The sequence below is a fragment of the Biomphalaria glabrata genome, chromosome 6, assembly GCF_947242115.1.
Source record: "Biomphalaria glabrata chromosome 6, xgBioGlab47.1, whole genome shotgun sequence".
NCBI classification, from domain to species: Eukaryota; Metazoa; Mollusca; class Gastropoda; family Planorbidae; genus Biomphalaria; species Biomphalaria glabrata.
In genome coordinates, this window is record NC_074716.1 from 16,590,693 (window position 1) to 16,615,538 (window position 24,846).

General features: G+C 36.9%; 2 protein-coding genes across 2 annotated transcripts; both read left to right on the forward strand.

Moving 5' to 3' along the window:
- The first annotated feature begins 2,763 nt into the window (after positions 1-2,763).
- On the forward strand, positions 2,764-11,562 carry LOC106058656 (lectin ADEL-like). The gene is made up of 5 exons (XM_056034015.1): positions 2,764-2,907; positions 4,341-4,389; positions 6,591-6,803; positions 10,039-10,243; positions 11,429-11,562. Exons 1-5 carry the CDS (start codon positions 2,869-2,871, stop codon positions 11,481-11,483), a joined length of 561 nt encoding a protein of 186 aa, XP_055889990.1. The 5' UTR covers positions 2,764-2,868; the 3' UTR covers positions 11,484-11,562.
- A 9,299-nt stretch (positions 11,563-20,861) lies between these two features.
- On the forward strand, positions 20,862-23,258 carry LOC106064266 (lectin ADEL-like). The gene is made up of 4 exons (XM_056034199.1): positions 20,862-21,017; positions 21,305-21,353; positions 22,428-22,643; positions 23,006-23,258. The coding sequence occupies exons 1-4, from the start codon at positions 20,949-20,951 to the stop codon at positions 23,209-23,211; spliced, it is 540 nt and encodes a 179-aa protein (XP_055890174.1). The 5' UTR covers positions 20,862-20,948; the 3' UTR covers positions 23,212-23,258.
- The last annotated feature ends 1,588 nt before the right edge of the window (positions 23,259-24,846 follow it).

Here is a 24,846-nt window from a genome sequence, read left to right on the forward strand (position 1 = left end):
TACAAAACAATTAGATCAATTAGATATTTATTATAAGACATCAGTTAGGCCAGGTTCGCATTTAACTTCACATTCACTTTCAACTATCCTTTGGTCTGCTGGAACGCTGGGGCACCACACAAGATCTATCAACCTTCTGTCTCCATTCTTCTCTGTCATTTGTCTTTGATAGAATTTAATTCTGATATTCTTTCTGATAATATTGATACTTGCCTTTTTTACCTGCCTGGGTGGACCACTTCGGAGGCCGATTCTGAGTTTGTATTTCCACACAAACTGTCTTTGTAAACCTTGTTGTTTTTTTTTTATTTCAGATATCCTGAAGCTTAGGAACGTCGTTTTTGTGACAGGTGGGGAAATGTGATGTGTGTTTGGCGCGTTTAATGTCTAGGGGATGATTATTTTTAAAGCTATCACACACCAACCTATCAGCATATGAATCGGGAGCAGACACGCAACGAGACAAAGCAATGAAAGATAGATACAAAAGTTAAAAATGAAGAATATTTATTTACATAAATATACATATAAGAATAAAAAGGGGGAGGGTTTGCTTCTATCTCTAAATAATACTAGCTTTAATCATCACTCTTGCATTTAATAAGAGAGTATGTCACTTTGTCCTCTGACTTAGCTGGTTGTCCTGTTGATGTCGCAGCTGGCTGTGTCCTGGCTTGAGGTTCTGCAGCTGGAGGTGGCGCTCTAGCGGATAGAGGGACGCCGGTGATTCAGTTCTTGTGGAGTCTCAATCCAAAGTTCTGATGTCTGTAGTGGGCACAGTAGGGCGGGTGGCCGGCTACCGTGGGCAGAAGTGTACTGCGGGCAGAGCTGATCTGCTGTGGGCAGCGTAGTTGACAGGATATGTCCAGAGAGTTGCAGAGGGTTGGCGTAGCTATGACGTCTCACACAGATCTGGGTCTATAGGGACGTCGCACCTAACAAGTTGACAGGTGGGCTGTCGGATAGGCGGGCAAGGCCGATAGCGCCAAGTGGTGTAGTTGAGTAGTGTCGAGTAGACACTGAACAGCAAATGGCAAATAGGCAGATCTCAGTAGGAAAGTGCAGTGCTGAATAGCACTAAGCACATAAATAGGCAATAGGTGATTCTTGATAGCAAATAAATAGGCAGACACCTGAGGGAGGCACCAGCTATTCCTCTAGGAGTAAGAATGTATGAAGTAGTCCAGACTCGATAGCTCAACGACAATGAGAAATAAGAGGGTCTGATTTGATTTGGATCTACTTTATTTAGGCCTGGAGAAGGCGGGCGGAAACAGGAAATGTCCTAGGCTTAGAATTATCTTACACGTGGGTGAAGTCCGACAAGAGTCGCAAACTGGAGTATCACGCGGTGTGTTGACCCAAGTAATCTCTTAGTTCAAAGAGAGACGTGGGAGAGAGAGGGGGGAGAGAACGAGTGACTTGCGAGTGACACAAGGTTGTGTCAACTGCGCCCGTCAGACATCCGGCCGGTACGATCAAAGAGAATGTGTCTATCTTTCCCCCGGTTAAGGGCAGATAAGTCGAAAGACGCGGCCTAGCTATCTCCAATGTGGTCAACTAAGTCTAGCCTGGAGAGGAAAAGGTGGGGCGGGTGGAGAAATTGGGGGTAGGATGGGGAAATAATTAAAATAAAATAAATAAATAATGAAAAATAATAATTAATGCTGTGATAAATTTGAGTGACTCTGACAGCGAGTTATTGACTTGTCACAGTTTTCATACAGTTGATATTAACTAGATTGAATGCTCCTATTTTTCAAAACTACAGTGTTCATGTTCATATATTTTCTTGGCCAGCTGTTTCTGTTGTCAGGAATCCTGATCCGTGAAGCGCACAAATGTTTGACCGAGACCAATCATCAGAGAAGGCCTGAACATAGAACTGCAACGTCGCAACCTGTGGGCAGTTGAAACGTACACACCTGTGACGTGGCAACAAGCTATTGGTCTCCACTGCCCACCGGTTGCGACGTCATAGTTGTATCCTACTTTAACTATTGGTTTCAGTTGGAAACATAAAACATTACGATGCCTGGGCTTTAATGTAGAGATTGAAACATTCGAATGGAGGATGTAATATCATGAATATTCATACACATGTGTACATTTGATTGTATATGAATTTCAAAAGTGAGGCTGGACTTTTGTCAACAACGCAAAATTTAAAAACATCTAGAGCTTATTAAATTTGTTTTGATAGTCAGTATAGCCAAACACAAGCATATATATGCTTTTATATGCTTGTGAGTCTTGGAGAGGAAGATCCTAGCAATGGCACTGAGATGCTACAGAAGGATCCTAGGTATCACATTCAAAGATCGCATCACAAACCAAGAGATTAGTGAGAGGGTTACTTCCTCGATTGGACCCTTGATGACCTGCTAAGTATCGTAAAAAAGGGAAGCTATACATCTATGGCCATATTACAAGACCTTTGAGGCTCGCAAAGCCTTTCCTTAAGAGAACAGTACCCGGAAAGGGAAGAAGAGGCAGAAAGAGAAATCGATGAGAGGACAACATAAAAGAATGGAGGGGCCTGTCATTGAAAGAGGTTCTAACTAAGACAAAGGACAGAAAGGAATGGAGAAAAACGTCGACGAATCTTCCATGGTGCCCCAATGGTCCAACAGGTAAAGGTAAAAGTCGCCAACCAGTAAGAGACATGAATCAATCTTGTTTACGATTGGTTGCTACATTATCCATTCTTGTTAATTAAATAACAACTAAACTAGCTCACGATGACGCGATCACTTTGACAATATAGATCTAGGAGTAATTAGAAGTGTGAAATCAATGTGAGCACTCGATCAAAGCTCATATAATGTCAGTCGATCTGATGGGCTCATTCCGTCGTCATTTGCAAAGATGAACTTAACAAGTCGTGTTTGTTTCTGGTTCTGTTTGGTAAGCACATGTCTATGTTTCACTCACTTTGACAAAAACTTAATATTCAAAACAGTAATCATAATTCATTATTCAGATAAAAGAAATGTAAATCACCAAGCTTGGTAATTATAAATCTCTATTTCGGCTGTATCCAGTAGAATTCGTTTTTGAATGGCCGTATATCTCTGCCGTCTCAACCAAGTGATTTTGCTGATTACATCATCTAGATTAATCTAGAAGTTTCGAATATGTTGATAAAGAAATTGACGCTGGTCATTTCATTCGCTTGTTTTATATATGAAATTAGTTAAACGTCTTCAAATTATTTTATTGCAAAAGACTATTTCTTTCTCGATAGACTTTTTCGATAGACTTTCTCGATAGACTTTCTTGATGGACTTCGTCGATAGACTTTCTCGATAGACTTCCTCGATAGACTTTCTTGATGGACTTCCTCGATAGACTTTCTTGAAAGTCTTTCTCGATAGACTTTCTTGATGGACTTCCTTGATAGACTTTCTCGATAGACTTCCTCGATAGACTTTCTTGATGGACTTCCTCGATAGACTTTCTCGATAGACTTCCTCGATAGACTTTCTCGATAGACTTCCTCGATAGACTTTCTTGAAAGACTTTCTCGATAGACTTTCTCGATAGACTTCCTCGATAGACTTTCTCGATAGACTTCCTCGATAGACTTTCTTGATGGACTTCCTTGATAGACTTTCTCGATAGACTTCCTCGATAGACTTTCTTGATGGACTTCCTCGATAGACTTTCTTGAAAGTCTTTCTCGATAGACTTTCTTGATGGACTTCCTCGATAGACTTTCTTGAAAGTCTTTCTCGATAGACTTTCTTGATGGACTTCCTTGATAGACTTTCTCGATAGACTTCCTCGATAGACTTTCTTGATGGACTTCCTCGATAGACTTTCTCGATAGACTTCCTCGATAGACTTTCTTGATGGACTTCCTCGATAGACTTTCTCGATAGACTTCCTCGATAGACTTTCTTGATGGACTTCCTCGATAGACTTTCTTGAAAGTCTTTCTCGATAGACTTTCTTGATGGACTTCCTTGATAGACTTTCTCGATAGACTTCCTCGATAGACTTTCTTGAAAGACTTTCTCGATAGGCTTCCTCGATAGACTATCTTGAAAGACTTCCTCGATAGACTTTCTTGAAAGACTTTCTCGATAGACTTTCTTGATTGACTTCCTCGATAGGCTTTATCAATAGGCTTCCTCGATAGGCTTTGTTTAAAACTTTATGCATATGTTCAACTCATTTTTCAAAGAAATTTCTAATTGTGAAGATGATTCCTAGAATGACTGTCAGTCCATATCTCCTCTTGCATTTCATGGTAATTGTATCTCTCTTCACTTACATGTCCAAGTTGTACTGTGCAATTATGTAAACTGACCGATACCTACTTAATTTTTAAACAGGGAATCACTGCTGTGGTAGTTACTCATGGCCATCCCCCAACTAGAAAAGGTAATTTACATTTTAGAAATGTTTTCATGTTGAATTTTGCCATGTGAACGCTATTTCTGTTTTTCAAATCTAGCTTTTAATTAAGTTCATGTTGAGAAACAGAACATGTATGTAAACAAAAAGATGTAGCAATTGACATTATAGAAGACACTAAAGTAAATTAGATAAATTGAGCAAATACAAAATATCAAGCAATGTACCAAATATAAAAATGTTTCAAAACTTTTCAAAATAGAAGATATTATATAGATGTTATGTGTAAAAAGTTATCCAAGAATTCCCATGATAATGAAGTTATTAAAAAAGAAACAAAGCATTAGGGTTTGTTAGAAAACTTTTTTTTTTTACTAATCAAACAAGAACATTAAAGTAAAACAATATTTAACCATGGTCAAAAAAATATTATAGGAAGTATTCTCTGTTTTTGACTACTCAACTCAAGAAAATATAAAGAAGCTAGAATAGACGCAAAATAGAGCCGTAAGATTTATAACAAATTAATATTCATATTTGACTAGAGTAAAATCATTAGTAAAATCACAAAATTTGGACACTTCAGGATAAAAGACTTAGAATTAAAGTAACAATAATAATATAAAAAACTGAACCATACTTTACAATTACAACAACAAAAAACAAATAAAATACACAGAGCGATAAAGACACATTTCATATTCCATATGCCAAGACTAATTTTACAAGCGTTGTTTCTTCAATAGTGCCATTTGAGCATGTAACGGGTTGCCTGAATCAGCCAGGAAATTCAATGACTCAGCAGACTTTAAGTATGTAATTAACAAAAATAATAAGCTTTCAATACTAAAAAAAAAATATTTGAAATTAAAATAATCATAATCACAACTATGACCTGCTGTTATCCATTTTACCAGACAAATTGACCTTATAAGAAAAAACGTCAGTGACTGAAATAAAAATGTGAAATTGACAATATTAAAAAATATTGCTCCAAACAATAAAATAAACAATCTGATCCAAAAGCAAAAATATGGCGAATTGACACAAAGACACAAAGATAAAGGCACATTCCTCGTCCCATATGCTAGGACAAATTTGTACAAATGCTCCTTCTTCCCTAGCGCTATTAGAGCATGGAATGGGTTGCCTGAGCTAGCCAGGAAAACCAGTGACTTGGCAGAATTTAAGTCATTGGTTAATATGCATCTTTTTTGAAGTAACGTCTGCATTATATAAGATAAGATAACATTTAAATTGTGCTAATTGACCAAACAGAGACTGGCCAGACATAACAAAAAAAAAAAAGATATCTGCTAAAACACAAAGGTGAAGGAGAACTGACTTAAGCATAGAAAACTTTATTGACCAAACAATTGACTAATTGCCCAACAGGTAAGCGATAATTGGCAAGGATGTGTTGAAATGGTAAATAGCCCTAAACATAAATTCAGAGGGGAACAAGAACAACATTTTTTTTTTATTTAATCTTCAAGCATAATAAAATAATTTTAAAACATAATAAAAACATTATTTTATTCAATTCTGTTATCCACCCGTGACACCGTTAGCTGCTAATTGCCTTGAAGTTGAAAATCCGCATCTTCTAAATTGGCTAGAGCAATATTTGAAATCAGCACCATCCCTGAAGGAGTGACATGAATACATGAACTGTAGGCTCAAGGCGCTGTAAAAACATTACAAACACAAACTGGCAATTAATCTAAAAACAGATAGGTCCTTATGTTCTTCTTAAAAGTGGTGTAGCATGTTGTCTGTCTGAGATCAATGGGGAGTGAGTTCCAAGCCTTTGGTCCGTGCCCTCAGACCGTAGCTTTTGAGGGAGAAATTTGGCACTACTAGAAGTGTTGAGTCCATTAAGCGCAGGGCCCTCTGGTGGAAATACGGAGTAATCAGTTCACTAAGGTACAAGGGCATCTCATTGTTATATATACACTGATGACAAAGTGTAGGGACCTTGTAGTCGATTCATGCTTTCACGTGCGTGCGCAAGAGCGTAGTAGCAGAATCTCGTCTTCTTTTTCTAAGCATCTGAAAAAAAAAAGTTATTTATTCAAATCGAAAAGAAGAGATTTTAAATAATCCCTGATCCATGAACTTTGACCTACGGCAAATGTGACAATTAATTTTAGAGAGTTAAAATCTTATTGATATCAATTTATCTGAGCTATACAGTATGTGTATTTGAATTCTATATCTACCTGCAGTGTGTTTTACCAAGATTTTGAACAGCCACAGCAAAGTCTCCATCAAAAACAAACACGATGACCAGGTCAATGTCACTGAGGTGTCGGTCCTGCAGACTTACTCCAAGCAGAAGTGTATTCTGAATTGGAACTACGGATTTTACGGCTCTCACGTCTACACTAAAGACTGCAAAGCAAAGTTGAAGGTGTGCTACCGCAAGCTAATTGACATAGGTAACTGCATAGAATAATACAGGAAACTAAAAGTGAAAAGGGGCGGGGGTGGGGTGGAAGGCAAGAAATTCTTTAAAATAATACAGCGAAAATTTTTATAATATATATATCTATATTATAAAGTAGAATGTGAGGTGTATGTATGTATGTATGTATGTATGTATGTATGTATGTGTGTTACTTATAGACATCAAAACCAATCTTGATAAAACTAGGCAGGAATGTTCCTTGGGTACTAACTTAGACCGTAGTGTATGTATTGTAGCCCTAAAACAAACTTATGGCCATAAAAAAAAATAAAGTTGTCCGACTCTATTAAAGCTATAGTATTTATGGATCTAGACCATGGTTAACAATGTTGACATGAGAAAAGATCGAAAGGATTTAGACCTAGGTCTAATTTTAAGAAATACACTTTGCGCAGATAGTCTTTTACTTTGACACATGAAAATACAAAAGAAGATCCATTGATTTCATTATATAATAAAATTAACCTTCAATTTTGTGTTTCAAAAGCATTTTTTACATTCCTGATATCTTTGACTACAGATTTCCTGGCGAACATTCTTTCATTAGACAATACCAATTGGTTACACATTAACACATCTCTCTACTGAGTCTATTCCTAGGTCTAGGTCTAAAACTCTTGTTTGTTTGTAAAATGTTTTACATGTTTCGGATGTTCCTTCAGAGTTGAAGATAGTTTACTTCCTAGTCCAAACCTCCCGCAGGACGACGGGGGATGGGAGCGGGCAGGATTTGAACCCTCGACCATCGATAAATCCGAACGACAGTCCAGCGTGCAAACCGCACGACCAGGCAGCCACTCTTATTGAACTCTAAGATGATAAAACTTCTTTTCGCAAAGATAGTTTTGTGCTTTAACACATAAACATACTAATTATTGTCCATTCATTTGATATTTTAATCAATTTAACATTCAAATTTGTTTTTCTAAAGCATTTTTAATACATTCGTTCGCTGTTCGCTTAAGTTGCGTAGCCGTATTGAGATAGGCCTATATTCATTAATGAAAAAAGGTCACGCATGCGCAACACTGAATGAACTCTATAAAAGCCAATTTTTAACTCTAGATTAGTGTAGATTTAGATCTATGTCTACCTCAAGATCTACTTTATACTTTAACACATGAACATACAAAATTAAGTCTATTCATCTCAAATTTAAATCAAATATATGTAGGCCTAAAAGCAAATGTTTTAATTTGAAAAAAATGGATTTAAGCCTGTAATGACTAGAATACCAATAACAAGGCTTTATTCGACAAAATTAGACAACAGTAAACAGTGAATGAAACCAGCACGTCTAGCATACCACTGATGCAGTCTATACACACACACACTGGACATGAAACACACACAATGGCCATGACCTTCAGACACGCTGGACGCATGCAGAAAATCAACTCAGTTACACTACAAAGCCTATTAGCTATTTTGATTTCATAGCTTCATTCACACTATTTTTACATTGACACATTCGCTTTACTATTTCTGGTATTGAAAGCCAACAAAATGCATATTCTGAGGTATCTACAGTGCATTTTCCTGCTATTAAAAAGTTTTATTTCAAAAACCTAATGTGCTATTCTTACTGACTTAGACCCTCCCGCGCCGTTCGGAGCATTTGACGTCAAGTTGTTTCCATAAAAATCTGTTACTGGTAATGTCTGAAGCCTCTTTCCACCTGCCATGACGACCTCCATGAATGAGTGGCGTCAAGTTGTACTAGGATATCATTGCAATTCTTCTTATGCGTAATTCATTTTGTCGGAGAACATGTCCCACAAACCTCATGCGTCGCTCTCTCACAATCTTACTAAGGGGTCGACTCCCAGTTCGGCATAGGATTTCCTTGATTTAGACCCGATCTCTAAAACTGACTCCTAAAATCTCTTGGCCATTTTTGTTGAGCCACATTTAGTGTTTTTCAATTTCGGGGTTTTAAACTTTAAAAAAAATGCATCTGTAGAAGAGGGGTTTAAACTCAAAACCCCCGATTGGATTGGCTACACTGAAATAATTTTAGTGTGTAATTTGCTTTTTTTTTAACATTGAAGAGGTATTTTTAGCATCAAACCCCTCTGAATGGGGGTTTAAACTCAGAACCCCTTTTGGCAACGCTCATAGCATTTTGAATGCGTAATTTGCTTTTTTCTTACACTGAAGATGTACATTTTAGCCTCAATCCCCCCTGGCGGGGGGTTTAAACTCAAAATCCCTTTGGCTACGCTTATAGATTTTAGAGTGAGTAATTTGCTTTTATTTATATTGAAGATGTACTTTTTAGCTTCAAACTCCACTGGAGGGGAGTTTAAACTCAAAACCCCTTTGACTACACTCATAACATTTTGAGTGTATAATTTGCTTTGTTTTTATTATTAAAGAGGTATTTTTTACCTTCAAACCCTACTGAAGGGGGGGTTTAAACTCAAAACTGAGCCAAAACCCATAACATTTTGAGTGCGTGATTAGCTTTTTTTTATATTGAAGAGGGGGTTTATCGTAAATTTGAGAGGGGGGTTTAAAAATCAAAATCTTCCTTAACTGTGCTCTTCTAATTAGGGGATATTCGTTTGCATTTTTTTTGTTTTATAGAAGAGATGGAGTTAACTGCAAAAAAAAGGTAGGGGGTTTAAAACTCAAAACCCCTTTGGTTGTGCTGGGGCAAGTGATGGTTTAGTATTGAAATCTTACCTAAAATAAACAAAATGAAAGCAAAAAATCAGTGACTAAATTCCGATCCCCCCCTTTCGGAGGGGGGGATTTCATTTGGGGGGGGTTGAACCTACCCCCCTCGCTACGCCCATGGGTATATATATATATATGTATTTCAATATTTACTTGTCTAGTTTATGTAGCAAGTGTTTAGCATTGCGAGGATATTTCAGAAACAAAACTGACGATCTCTAAATGTTTTTAGTTACTAATTATATTAAATGATCTAAACTATTAAATGTTATTCACAGCTTCAATGTATTACGAAATAAAAAAAAACTACATAAGTTTTAATAGTCAACGTTTTGTACAAAGTGTTTTACATTTTTCGGATTTTCATTTAGATTTTAAGAGCACTACGTCCAAACCAACATCAGGTTGACGGGGAATGGCGGTGGGCCCAGTTTGAAACCGGGACCATCGAGACCTTTGAACGACAGTCCAGAACACATACCACACGACCAGACATCCATCCAAAATGTTTGTTGCTTTACCAGGTTGTCGTGTAGTAACACTGTCCAGCACATCCCATGAACCAAACAAGATTGTCTTCAAGAAGGGCAAGATTTATAAGATGGAGCTCTTAAGACATTTACAAGACTCTAAGATGTGCAAGCGAGGCTTCAGCTTTGACTACTTGAGAAATTCTGCGTGGTCCATGAAAGGCTGTAAGGCTCAGTTCAAAGTCTGCATCAAAAAGAAGTAAGAGCTAAATATAGAATCATATAGACATTCGCTCATACATTCAAATTCACTTAACTTAATGTAAATCTGCTAACTACTTAATCTTGGTAGCGGCATTGAATCGTGTTACTATAAATAGAACCGTCTGTCCCAACAGCCTCTTGGAAGTGTAGAAGAAAAACAAAATATAAAATGAATGCTGTCTCTTGTAGATGTTCAAAATGTGTCAGAACAAAAACGTCTGAAAGAGTAAAACATTTTTTGTGAGTTAGTCACAAACAGTTTTTACAAAGCTTGTATCAACTCACTTTGTCTGTCCGTCAGGTCAAAAAGTTTGAACATGTTTTTTTTTGTTCTGACACTTCTCATTCTTGGATCAAGTTGAAACTTTGCACAATTATTCATTGTACATGACAAAACATGAATCAATAAAAAATATTTAGTTTGATATCGAAATAAGGGGAAATGCTACTTAATGAGAGATGTGGATGTATATATGGACTCTCCTTATTACTTTTTGATCATTTTGTTAGGTTGTGTTTTTGTATTTAAAGATTATGGTTCAGTGTTTTATGTACAATCGCTACGTTACTTTTAAATTGTCTATCCTGAAGGGTCTCTAAATTTAAAAATTTTACTAAATGTGTTACTCTGAAGGTGTTACTCTGAAGGTGTTACTCTGAAGGTGTTACTCTGAAGGTGTTACTCTGAAGGTGTTACTATGAAGGTGTTACTCTGAAGGTGTTACTATGAAGGTGTTACTCTGAAGGTGTTACTATGAAGGAGTTACTCTAAAGGTGTTACACCGTGCGTAAATGTCACCGTGAGCGCATTTGTAAATGCGTGTAGGAAAGTTTCACGACTTTATTTCGATCTCAAGCCTCCAACAAGGGCACTGATTCAATTTATACCAACACATCTGTCAAATACAATTTCTATTCCTTGTTCGAGATACCAAAGAAAATATTTAGTACCAAAAGTTAATTGCTTTTTTTTCCAACTTATCCGAGATTGGGTGTGAAATAAATAACGTGTATAAATGTGTTACCACACAGACAGTGTGAGCATCTAAGCTTTGTAACACGTGTTTATGAAATGAAACATTTTAAAAAATCAAATATCAGAGGTTAATATATTCATTTTCAGTAAGTAATATCTTTGGATGTTATAACTGAATTATTTACACTCTGTTCATTTCCTCAGTTCTGGAAACCACAAAAGCAGAAACGACTGTGATTATTGTATAATTCAACAGTAAGGATGGAGCCTTTTAATCTGTTAGAACTGGATACTATAAACGTAACAAATGCTGAATAAAGATCTGAGATGAAATCCTTGTTAAATAGTAGTTTGCTTATATTAAAAAATAGTGTTTTTTTATCAACTATGACCCAAGATTAAGTCAGTATTAGATAAATCTACGAAATGAACCGAGACTAAGTCACTGATAAGTATTATTGTGCTTTTATTAAGGTTCACTTTACTTTACTATTCAAATGTAACCGTGCGGTTTGACTGCGGCCATTTCAACAAAATCATGATACTCCATCTCTGTGCCTATGTTGCCGGCAAAGAAGGAAATCAGAAACTCTATAGAATACCTAGCAAAACCTAACACGTGATAATCTCACATGTTCAACAAGGTGGCAGTCAAGTTCATTTTGTCTCTAAAAAATTGACATAGATTTCTCTATTAAAAAAAAGGCGTGTGCCCGTATACAAAAACTTGACTTGACACTCAACTGTGTAATCATAAAGTATTTTCTCCATTAAAATCTTGACCTCAGGTTGAGGTTATTGACTAAAGATCATACAGATACAAATAAAAAAGAAGTTAATTACTTTCCGTAGTAGCCTATATATGGCTCCTTTTGTCTCGAAAGGCAGTGGATGCGCCCAAATGAGTCACTGGTTTTAGCTTAATCTTGAGACGGGGCAGAATCTGGTGTGGCTAATCAAGCCAATTCTAGAACGGCAGACTTTGCCACAATTCGTACATGTGTATGCCTCTGATTTAGGGCTAGCAGACAGGGCAGCTTTCTTTTTAACCCTCTTGATTAAAGCCGCTTCAATTCTTTTGTTCTCAGCAAGGGTTGTCCCAGCACGCACAGTCTGTCTCCATGCACTCCGGTCTTTGGCTATGTTTTCCCACATACTTTCGCTGATGCCTGAGGCTCTCATGTCTCGCTTGCAGACATCTCTATATGTTAGTCTTGGGCGGCCCTTGGGTCTGACTCCTTCCACAAGCTCAGCATATAAGATATCTTTCGGGATTCTGCCATCTGGCATGCGGGTGACATGTCCGAGCCTGCGTAATCTTCTTTGTGTCAGGAGAGCATACATGCTGTTCATATTGGCCAATCTTAAAACTTCCTGATTGGAGACATGGTTCCTCCAAGAGATGCCCATTATGCGTCTCAGGCAGCGCAAGTGGAAGCTATTCAATCTGTGCTCTTGGTACATGTATGTTGACCAGCTCTCACTGCCCTAAAGGAGAGTGCTCACAACACAGGCGTTGTAGACTAGGATTTTGGTCGCTGTGGTCAATTTACCATTTTCCCAGACGCGCTTGGAGAGTTTTGCCAATGCTGTGGTAGCTTTTCCTATCCTTTTTGTCAGCTCGATGTCTAAGTCTAGGTTACTGACAATTGTTGAACCCAAGTAGGTAAATTCCTGCACCACTGAAAGGGTGTGGTTCCCAATTTGTATTATAGGTATTTCTGCGACGTCTTGTGCCAGGATTTCGGTCTTGGAGAGACTTATAGTAAGGCTAAACTCTTGACAAGCAGCTGCTAAGGCGTTCACTAGCTTCTGTAGACCTCCTTGTGAGTGAGATACGAGTGCCGCGTCATCGGCAAACAGCAGCTCCCTTATCAAGATACGACGCCTTTTCGTTTTGGCTTTAAGACGTGCCAGGTTAAAGAGCCTTCCATCGGATCTGCTATGGATGTATATTCCGTCTTCCAGGGATTTAAAAGCACTGGATAGTACAACTGAGAAGAAGATGCCAAATAGTGTAGGGGCCAGTACACATCCTTGTTTTACACCGCTCTTAATGGAGAATGGCCTGGAGGAAGAACTTTCAAACTGAACGGTGCCCTGCATATTTTCGTGAAAAGCTGACACTAGTTTTCTTAACTTATTTGGGCAGCCGATTCTCTCTAGTACAGCAAACAGACCGCTTCTGCTAACAAGGTCAAAGGCCTTGGTCAAATTAATACAAAATAAATGCTATGAAGAGGGGCTGCTTTTGTTCTCTGCTCTTCTCCTGTAGCTGCCGAAGAGAGAAAATCATATCTGTTGTAGATCTACCTGCCCTAAAGCCACACTGCGACTCTGGATAAACACGATCTGCCAGGATCTGTAATCGCTTTAGTAATACTCTAGCAAAAGCCTTTCCGACTATGCTAAGCAGTGAGATGCCTCTGTAATTGTTACAATCAGAGCGGTCGCCTTTATTTTTATAAATTGTAACAATGTTGGAGTCTTTCAATTCCTGGGGGACCATTCCTTGTTCCCAGCACAAGCTTAGCATTTCATGGAGTGGTTTGATTAGGGCATGTTTTCCAGCCTGAATTACTTCAGCAGGAATGCCATCTCCTCCGGGTGTTTTCCCATGTGCAAGCATGTCAATGGCAATGCTCAGCTCCTTTACTGAGGGCGTTTCGTCTAATTCCGTCAAAACTGGAAGTGATGGGAAGTTGGAAACAGCATTTGGTGAGATGGTGTTTTCAATCTGGTAGAGTTCTGCATAGTGTTCAACCCATCGTTCCATTTGCAGCGCACGATCGCTGATGATTGAGCCATCTTTTAACTTGAGCGGAGCACACTTGCTGGTGTGAGGTCCAAAGGCTTTTCTCATGCCCTCATATAGTCCTCTTATGTTACCACAGTCGGCACAAGATTGAATATCTTCGCATAGCTCCTGCCAGTATTTGTTAGCACATTGTCTCGCTACTCGTTGGGCATTGTTACGTGCAGCTCTGAGCCTTTTTAAGTTGCTTGGGGTGGGATCCTTCTTGTAGATTAGCATGGCTGCTCTCTTGTTCGTAGTGGCAGTTTCCATTTCTGGTAGACTAGCTTCAAACCAGTCTTCGCTTTTCTTGGTTTTGTTTCCAAAGACCAGTGATGATGTTTGGTAGATTGTATCACGCATAAACGTCCAGCTTTTTTCTACCTCAGTCACAGAGAAGTTTTTAAAAGCTTCCTCTAATTTGTTCTCAAATTCGGTGCAAAGATCAGGATTTTTTGTGCTAGTAGTATTCAGGCGTGATTTTCTTTTTCCCTGTGATGTGTGGATCTTAGTTGGCAGCAGTCTTGTCCGGCAGGACACTAAAGTATGATCAGTATCACAATCCGCGCTTTGGTAGCTACGTGTCAGCAGTATATTTCCAATGTCCTTTTTTTCGTGTCAGTATCATATCCAGCTGGTGCCAGTGCCCAGACCTAGGGTGCCTCCATGAGACACAGTGCTGTGGTTTTGTTCTGAAGTATGTGTTGGTAATTCAGAGCTTATGGTATGAGCTTACGATGCAAGGAAGACGGCAGTTATAAACAACGAGCTAAAAAGGCTACATATCGACATTGCAGCCCTGCAAGAAACCCGACTGGCCGAAAACGGCATGCTCCGCGAGACTGACTACACTTTCTTTTGGAAAGGGAAAGCACAGGATGAGACTCGAATACATGGTGTGGGCTTTGCTGTCAAGAACAGTCTTCTTCCCATGATAGTCCCTCCAGTTGGTGGCTCGGAACGGCTACTAAGCATAAGTATGATGACAGCATCTGGAAAAGTCACTCTAATTAGTGCCTATGCCCCCACACTAAGCTCGCTTCAGGAGGACAAAGACAAGTTCTATGAAGACCTCAAAGAAGCCATTGCAAATATTCCTCAAAAAGAACATATGATCCTTCTAGGTGACTTCAATGACAGAGTAGGATCAGATCACACTACCTGGCCAGACTGTCTAGGGCTTTTTGGAATCGGAAAGATGAATGAGAACGGACAAAGACTGCTTGAATTCTGCACATACCGTAGTAGCCTACTATTGGAAGAAAATGTCAGGCATAGAGTTCCATAAGCTCTTTTTTTTTTTGCTTGAATGTTAAGCTGGTGTAAACTTACTATGTAATTGTACAGCCAATTATCCACTAATGATGTGTAGTGGCTGAGTGGTTCAGCGCTTGACTTTTGAATCTCGGTGGTGACAGGACTACAAAATTTCGGCATTTTTAGGACCGCTAGTGAGTCAACCGAATTGGGACAATAGTTGGGAAAGGTAGAGGCGGTTGGTCATTGTGCTGGCCAATAACTACCTCGTTAACCTTCTTCTGCCCTATTGATGGTAAGGTCTGAAACAGGTACTTTACTCTTTTTTTTAATTATTAACTAACTTTACTGTAATAACTCTGCTGTTAGATGAGCTCGCAAGACATGAACAGTCGAGAGATGAACCATGAATGGTGACATTAGAGAAGAAAACAAGGGAATTAACAAGAGGGTACCGTATAAGCCTAGGACCTAAGTAGAATGTCTTCGTGGAGTTACCTCCATTAGATTTAATTCAATATTCCATTAGTAGATCATTATTGTAATAGCAATATGATCCGTTGATCTACAGAATTATTAAAAATAATTTGAAAATTGTAATTGCACTTGCACTTAGTTTTATCTAAATACAAATGAGTCTAGGAATATACTTTTTGTCCAAAGAAATCCACTTCTTCATTGTCATGTCATATATTTTATGTTTTATTTATAAATATGTTCTAGAAAAAGATATTTTATAGTTTATTAGATACGGATCTAATCATTCTATGGAATCTATAGATAATTATTTTGTAATTAGCCCTAAACCGCCAGGCATTCATAGCATTCTATAGAATGACTGCATTTCGCAGTATTATATATTTTTATATCATATTTTATTTCCATATTTCAGCTAAGCGCCTCATTCTAACAATGTCAACTCCACGTCTTCTGTATTCGTCCCTCCCCCCACCCCAGGCCAGTCTCTAGTATGGGGTAGAGTCGTGTTAGAGCTGCGTCTCTTGAAACAGAACATTTACACAGTATTATTTTTATCTTTATTTTTTTCTTTTGAACGAAATTACCTGGATTTAAGTCACCATTGAATGTTAGTGTGTCTGTCATAAGTTTTGGTTTCCTGCTATTTTCACAGTTGACGATAATCTTCAGTCCAGCGAAATGAATACAAAGCTGAAATCGTATCAATAATGACGCCCCCCCCCCCCAAAAAAAAAAATTTGTGTTTTTTAAATTATTATTATAGATATAGGTACATGCAATTTAAATGCCACCACAATTAATACAATTTTTCAAATCTTATATATTGCTTTATGGTACATAGCTGCACACCACAACCACCTCCCTACTCGTGCTCAAAATTTTAAATATCTGAGATTTATTTTAAACACAAAAAACATATTTTAAAAGTACCAAATAGTTTCATACAAGCATTTATTTATAAAACATCTTAAAAAGAATTTTAAAAAGAATAGCAGCAAATAATAATTATTATACTAAAAATGTACATATTTATAAAGAGACACATCTCTTGATATAAGCTTGTAGATCTTCTTTATATGTATAGCCTTTGACTTACTCAGCTTGTTCATAGGAATCAGTCGTTTCGGGGCAAGGTACACTCACAGAGGCTAATTGCCTATCGACCTACTGGCCAATATAAACATCAATAGTCAACCCATTGAAAAGAAAGGCGTGATTAAAAGATAGTAGCATCAAGTCGTGTTCATTAACTGGATCTTGTGTCAATACAGCCAAGGAGAAGCCAAAGACTTGTCTTATCTTATATAATGCAGACGTTACTTCAAAAAAGAATATGATTACGTCCTACGCGACATGCATTTAGTCATGTATAGAAACCAATGACCTGAATTCTGCTAAGACACTTTATATAATATTATTTTCAATTTTACTTTCGTCTCATTAGAGATGAATATTATTAGGTGATAGCCCAAGCAGGAAGTCAGGGGATGATGAAAAGTATGATTCGAACTTTGGGGTAGTCGCAGTGGCGTAGCTAAGGTAGCCTATAGGATGCCCGGTGCGGTGGCTTCTTATGATGCCCTCCCGAAAAAAATCGAAATAAGACTTTAAAATAACTTGCTTTTTTCCAAAATAACATGTATTCATTGTTAGAGTATTGCTAGCACACAAAATAGCTATTAGACAAAAAAGAGATTACAAATAAATCTTACGTGTTTTCTTCTTGCTAACAAAAATATCAGTATTCGAACATCATCTGAAAAGTCGCCAATGTCGTCAGGTCTACAGATTATTATCCTGTTTTTTTTAACCGAAAAGCTCAAGGGAATAGGAACCTTATACAAACTGATGCCCCTCACAGCCTGATGTCCCGTGCGGCCCGCACTACCCGCTAGCTAAGCCTCTGGGTCATCGTGAAAACAGTCCTAAGAACATAAGCGTTTATAGATGCTAGCAGCTTTTTTTTATGTTCATATAGGACAGGTATCAAGATATCCTCGATCAAAGGCTACACAATGACTGCATCAAATCCTTGATCAAAGGCTATAGTGTTCATTTATTTGAAATGGAGGTGTTATTAGCCTTTATTCATTTCGTCCAGAATTAGAACTAGTTGTTACTTAGTGCTGTATAACTGTGAGGGCGTATTTAGGTACAACGTAAGGAGTTCGGTACACTCCAAAAATGCAACAAAAACATTCAAATGGAAAAGGTAAAATTAGTTTAAGTCCAGCACAGGTAAACAATGAATATAATTTGAATACAGGACGGCAACAGTTTAGTCTCCCTCACTATGAGATGTTAGTCTCCTTCACTCTGAGATGTTAGTCTCCTTCACTATGAGATGTTAGTCTCCTTCACTCTGAGATGTTAGTCTCCTTCACTCTGAGATGTTAGTCTCCTTCACTCTGAGATGTTAGTCTCCTTCACTATGAGATGTTAGTCTCCTTCACTCTGAGATGTTAGTCTCCTTCACTCTGAGATGTTAGTCTCCTTCACTATGAGATGTTAGTCTCCCTCACTATGAGATGTTAGTCTCCTTCACTCTGAGATGTTAGTCTCCTTCACTATGAGATGTTAGTCTCCTTCACTCTGAGATGTTAGTCTCCTTCACTATAAGATATTAGTCTCCTTCACTCTAAGATGTTAGTCTCCTTCACTATGAGATGTTAGTCTCCTTCACTATGAGATGTTAGTCTCCTTCACTATAAGATGTTAGTCTCCTTCACTCTGAGATGTTAGTCTCCTTCACTCTGAGATGTTAGTCTCCTTCACTATGAGATGTTAGTCTCCTTCACTATGAGATGTAAGTCTCCTTCACAATGAGATGTTAGTCTCCTTCACTATGAGATGTTAGTCTCCTTCACTATGAGATGTTAGTCTCCTTCACTCTGAGATGTTAGTCTCCTTCACTCTGAGATGTTAGTCTCCTTCACTCTAAGATGTTAGTCTCCTTCACTATGAGATGTTAGTCTCCCTCACTATGAGATGTTAGTCTCCTTCACTCTGAGATGTTAGTCTCCTTCACTCTGAGATGTTAGTCTCCTTCACTCTGAGATGTTAGTCTCCTTCACTATGAGATGTTAGTCTCCTTCACTATGAGATGTTAGTCTCCTTCACTATGAGATGTTAGTCTCCTTCACTATGAGATGTTAGTCTCCTTCACTATGAGATGTTAGTCTCCTTCACTATGAGATGTTAGTCTCCTTCACTCTAAGATGTTAGTCTCCTTCACTCTGAGATGTTAGTCTCCTTCACTCTAAGATGTTAGCCTTCTTCACTATGAGATGTTAGTCTCCTTCACTATGAGATGTTAGTCTCCTTCACTATGAGATGTTAGTCTCCTTCACTCTGAGATGCTAGTCTCCTTCACTATGAGATGTTAGTCTCCTTCACTATGAGATGTTAGTCTCCTTCACTATGAGATGTTAGTCTCTTTCACTATGAGATGTTAGTCTCATTCACTATGAGATGTTAGTCTCCTTTACTATGAGATGTTAGTCTCCTTCACTATGAGATGTTAGTCTCCTTCACTATAAAATGTTAGTCTCCTTCACTCTAAGATGTTAGTCTCCTTCACTATGAGATGTTAGTCTCCTTCACTATGAGATGTTAGTCTCCTTCACTATAAAATGTTAGTCTCCTTCACTCTGAGATGTTAGTCTCCTTCACTCTGAGATGTTAGTCTCCTTCACTATGAGATGTTAGTCTCCTTCACTATGAGATGTTAGTCTCCTTCACTATGAGATGTTAGTCTCTTTCACTATGAGATGTTAGTCTCATTCACTATGAGATGTTAGTCTCATTCACTATGAGATGTTAGTCTCCTTTACTATGAGATGTTAGTCTCCTTCACTATGAGATGTTAGTCTCCTTCACTATAAAATGTTAGTCTCCTTCACTCTAAGATGTTAGTCTCCTTCACTATGAGATGTTAGTCTCCTTCACTATGAGATGTTAGTCTCCTTCACTATAAAATGTTAGTCTCCTTCACTCTGAGATGTTAGTCTCCTTCACTCTGAGATGTTAGTCTCCTTCACTATGAGATGTTAGTCTCCTTCACTATGAGATGTTAGTCTCATTCACTATGAGATGTTAGTCTCATTCACTATGAGATGTTAGTCTCCTTTACTAAGAGATGTTTACCGTGTGAAGGTTCTACCCTAGCTTGTTTCGACACTCTCTGTTGTCTCAAGCCTATTGTGACGTCAGTATTAGTCGAGTTGAAGGTCAGTCTCCTATGGTGCGTTTTTTGCATAACGTGTTATATAATAACGATTTTAGGAAAGAAAGAATTATGATATTTAATAAAATCACGTCAATTTCTGCGATGATTTATTTTGTTTCAATATAGGGTATAATAATATAAAACATATCTTTAGCTAACACATTGGATTATAATACAGTCGTAAGATTATATTTAATCATAACCATAAAAATAGTTAACAATTTTTATACCAAAGTCTCTGGTAGAAAACAGTTTAAGCAATATGAGGAACAATGCGGAAAGAATCAGTGGTAGACTTATAAAACATGCCATGCCATGACTTCTGATTTACTTGTTTTTATCTTTGGTTATATTCTTTAAAAACCTTTCATTTTCTATAAATTATATTTTTTTAATGAAATCTAGTACGATAAAATCTAAGCAGGTAAAAAAAAATAAAAAGGACACAGGTCTCACTGGTTTCACATGCTACGTTTCGTGTGTTTTCATTTTATTGCCAGTCGAGGTTTTGATTCCAACTTTTCGTATTTTTGGTACATCTTTATTTGTTTCTATAAAATAAACTGAGACTTAAAACTTAATGGTGTATTTTCAATTTAAAAAGAAACCTTAAAAAAATGTAAATCACATATAAAGAGAACACAGTTCTGCCCAATAATTTATTATTCCAAGAGAAAATGGGAGTATAGCAGTATCGACCAATTGGTTTGTTATTTTACAATGATGTTATAAATGCAAAATACCTTTAACATACAGAAATATTTTCGGTTTGATAAACTGGGTAGCGGAATAAAAACGTCACATGACACTCTTTTGTGCTATTGGTTGTCCACTCTGGTTAATTACAAATCAACTACTAAACTAACTAACCCTAGTCCGATCATGACTTCAAGAGTGGTGTAATTAAAACTGCTAAATCGATGTTAACACACAAGTAGAGCCACAATATAATTTCAGTCGATCTAATGATTTGTGTTCAGTCACCATTCACTAAGATGACCATTACAAGCTGTGTCAGTCTTGTGTTCTTTTTGGTAACTAAATGTTTTTTCACCTATTTATTTTGACAACAATTTACTATTTAAAACGATAAGTATACGAAACATATCCATGGCATTTGAATTTAAAATCTAAGGAACTAAATCTCAGATTTAAAGATTTCGATGTACCTGTTTTATTTGGCTAAAACAAATGTTACTCCTAAATGCTTTTAAAACGTATTAGAAAGACTGTCGATGTTTAGGTATACACGCCTTTTTCTTGTATCCAAAGTTGTACTCTGCGTAAACACCTTTTGAACATTTTCTTGATATTTGAACAGGGAATCACTGCTGTTGTGGTCACGGATGGCTACCCCTCGTCTAAGAAAGGTACTTTGCATTCTAAATATTATGATAATGTTATGGTATTTATTTTGTACTAGTATTTCAATTGCTGTAATTTTCTTTTCGGTTAAAGTTAAAAACTGGAGAGTTTGAATAAGGGAGACAATGTTTATTTTAAACTTATATATGAACAGATTTTTTAAAATAACAAAATGTTTTTTTTTAAATTGAATTAGTAAATTAAGTATTTTCTGTTATATGAGATACTTTTATTTTAAACAAAATGTTTACTTTTCTTTTATACAAAAGAATCCATTAAGTTTGCATATAAGTCGAATATCATTTAAAACAACAATAAATAAGCAGTGTTTCATAGTACAGAAGTAACAGTGCACTGTATAACAGTAGATGTACATTTACATTTTGACTAAAGGAAACAAATTCGTCCTTCAATAAAAGATTGGCCCTTTACAAAATATTCAAATAAATTAGATAATCATTCAATAACATCACTTAGGCCAGGTTCACTTTTAACTTCATCCTTATAACTATAATTTCATTAAATAAATATGAATTTGAACAATGTAATAATGATAACATTCATAAATCTCCAATAACAATACAAAAGTATCGGCAACACTTTTGACAAGCACACACCTCTTCTTTTGGTGTCGACAGAGAGGATTGTGATTGTTAATAATTTGTAGATCATGGTTTCTGATATTCATGTTGAAAATATTGACACCTGCATTTTTATCTGCCTGATGGACCACTTCGAAGGCCGAGTATGAGTTTGTGTTTCCACACAAACAGTCTTTGTAAACTTGTTCTTTTGTAAACGTTTTGTGTCAGTCTGTATCTTGTTCTATCTTATCTTATAAACTACAAATGTTTATTCAAAAAAATAAGATAATTAAGACCTACGTATATTCGTGTGCTAATCTAGTCATAATGTAAATAAGAGACTGAAACTCTGCTAAGTCTTTGGTTTTCCTGGCTGATTCAGGCAAACCATCTCATGCTCTAATGGCACTAGGGATGATTGAGCACTTGTACAAATTTGTCCTAGCATATGGAAAAAATGTGTCATTTGTATTTATGTATTTCTCTCTTACACAGTGTGTGTCACTAAGACCATAAACAACGCCTACACCAAGGTGTCAATCAAAACCAATCGCCATGACAACCTGAAGATCACTGACGTGAGAATTTTGAAGACTCTGTCCAAACACAAGTGTGTTCTCAGAAAGAGCTATGGATTCTATGGAGCCTACATCTACACCAAAGGCTGCAAAGCTATTATGAAGGTGTGCTACATCCAACAAGTTGATATAGGTAAATATATGGAGGTCAGAATACATGCCATAGAAGTGGAGGCTAGGGTTGTAAACAATGAATTCAGTTGAACATTTCTGCTCATATGTATAAGTAGAATAAAATAAACCCACACAATATTTGCCCAACTGTTTGACATAGAAGTTCTCTTGAGCATTCACTGTTAAGGATGAAACTAATACCATGGGCGACAGGTCCAGCCTTACTGCTCGATTCCGCTGGCATGGTCTACAATATATATATTGGCATCCGATTTCCTAATATCAAATGTCAAAAATGTTTTTGTGCTGCGGCTTATTTAGACCACTTTTGATTTTTGAGAGAATCCAAATATCTAAAATGTTAATGTATTGTTTTACCAGGTTGTCGTGTAGTAACATTGTCCAGTAAATGGCATGAACCCAGCAAGATTGTCTTCAAGAAGGGCAAGATTTATAGAATGAGTCTCATTAAACATTTAAATGACTCCAAGATGTGCAAGCGAGGCGTCAGCTATGGCTACCTGAAAAATTCTGCGTGGTCTATGAAAGGCTGCAAGGCTCAGTTCAAGATCTGCCTCAAAAAATAAAAAAGACTTCAGAAACTCTAGTATCTGAAATAAAATGATTGATAAAAGTTAATGTGTTTGTTAATCAGAGACTTCAATACCGGTTTCAAAATGTAACTGATACAAATAGAATTTGAAAGCAGTAATTTTTGTGTAACATATAGAAATGGACGAAAAGCGTGTCACTATTCATTCTCCATAGAAAACGTCTGGCAATTCTTAAGCTCTGTAAAACAAAACAAAAAAAAAAAAAACGTACATTGACTATTATACCTAAAACCTCCATGTCATTTCTTTAATTCTATAGATGAGAACAACCCGTCTCAACTCAATATGAATGTCTTCTTTTTCTCAATTTTTTATTACATTTAATATAAGAACCATAACCCTTCCTGATCTTTTCAGTTTCTTTGCTGTATAATGTCTGTATAATTATTCACAATTTCCGGGTTTTGTGTTATGTAAAGCGGAATTCCATTTAGTATAAAGTTATAATTTAACAGACAAGTCAATACAGAGATATCAGAATATATGGTTGGAATTTTCATGTCTTAAACACCCAAAACAGCCTGCCAACAGATAAACTAACATAAACATGTACACCTTAGTACAGCAGACTCATTATGAGCACTTTGCAACCACATAAAGATCCCTAAAAATAACATTGAAAGAGATATTCACAATAACATGCATGTGGATGTTAAATATTTATATTAGAGTTGTGCTATTGAAACTGTTAATTAGACTTTGTCAACGTAACATTTGCAGGTTCGGAGGTGCTTCTATTGCAATACACTAAGGAAACACAGTGTCGAATACAATTGATATTTTTAAACTCAATTCAACAAGTAACATAAGATGTTTTAAGGCTTTTTCCTGTTTTTAAAGCTGATCAATTACAATAAGATCAATTACTTCGTTCTTAAAAGACTTAATGAATGCTAGAAAAAAAAAGGTAAACCCCCCTTCTTCCACCTCCGAAAAAATTCTGATTTAACCCCAAAGGCATTTAAAAGTTTTAAGCAAAAGAAAACATGTCTAAGTGATGTCTGTATCTAATTGCAAGAAACTTACATTGTAAAATATGCAAAAACTATTGAAAAGATGTTAACAAAATGGGATTTTATACTAGAATTAAGACTGATTTTACAAGTGTTTATTGGTAAATATTAGAAGAAAGTTGATTGACTGGGCGAGGGTGACATCCTGAGCTATCGCACCAGGTGACACCGACCCTAATGACGCTACAGATTAATATAAATATATTTACAAGAATTTCTTAAACGTTTTTGTCTGAACCTAAACAAAAAATAATTAAAACTTTTTCCCTGTATATTTATCAGTCTTTAACACATATACAGCTTGACCTCTAGTTTAGTCAGTTCTCTCACGCTTGGTTAGCTCCGATGTGCGGTCAAATGGGACAATCGACAAAAAAATCATGCTTTTACTTTTCAGTTTGACCAGGGATATAGCTGCTGTGAGGCCATCAGAGACATGTGTAGTTTAAACGTATCACTTGTAAGATTGTTCTTTAGAAAGGCAAAGTGTTCTGTATATCACTTCAGATAATGGCACTACTTCACAAGTTTGTGTCTTTGAATGTACTTTTAGTTTGAACTTGTTTGTTTGTTTATGTAATTGTGATTGTCTAAT

Excerpts from the sequence above, each read along its gene's own strand:
- LOC106058656 (XM_056034015.1), top strand. The coding sequence starts at position 2,869 with ATGAACTTAACAAGTCGTGTTTGTTTCTGGTTCTGTTTG. Across the intron at positions 6,804-10,038 it reads CCGCAAGCTAATTGACATAG|GTTGTCGTGTAGTAACACTG; the intron begins GTAACTGCATAG and ends TTGCTTTACCAG. Across the intron at positions 10,244-11,428 it reads AAAGTCTGCATCAAAAAGAA|TTCTGGAAACCACAAAAGCA; the intron begins GTAAGAGCTAAA and ends TCATTTCCTCAG.
- LOC106064266 (XM_056034199.1), top strand. The coding sequence starts at position 20,949 with ATGATTTGTGTTCAGTCACCATTCACTAAGATGACCATTACAAGCTGT. Across the intron at positions 21,354-22,427 it reads CTACCCCTCGTCTAAGAAAG|TGTGTGTCACTAAGACCATA; the intron begins GTACTTTGCATT and ends TCTCTTACACAG. Across the intron at positions 22,644-23,005 it reads CATCCAACAAGTTGATATAG|GTTGTCGTGTAGTAACATTG; the intron begins GTAAATATATGG and ends TTGTTTTACCAG.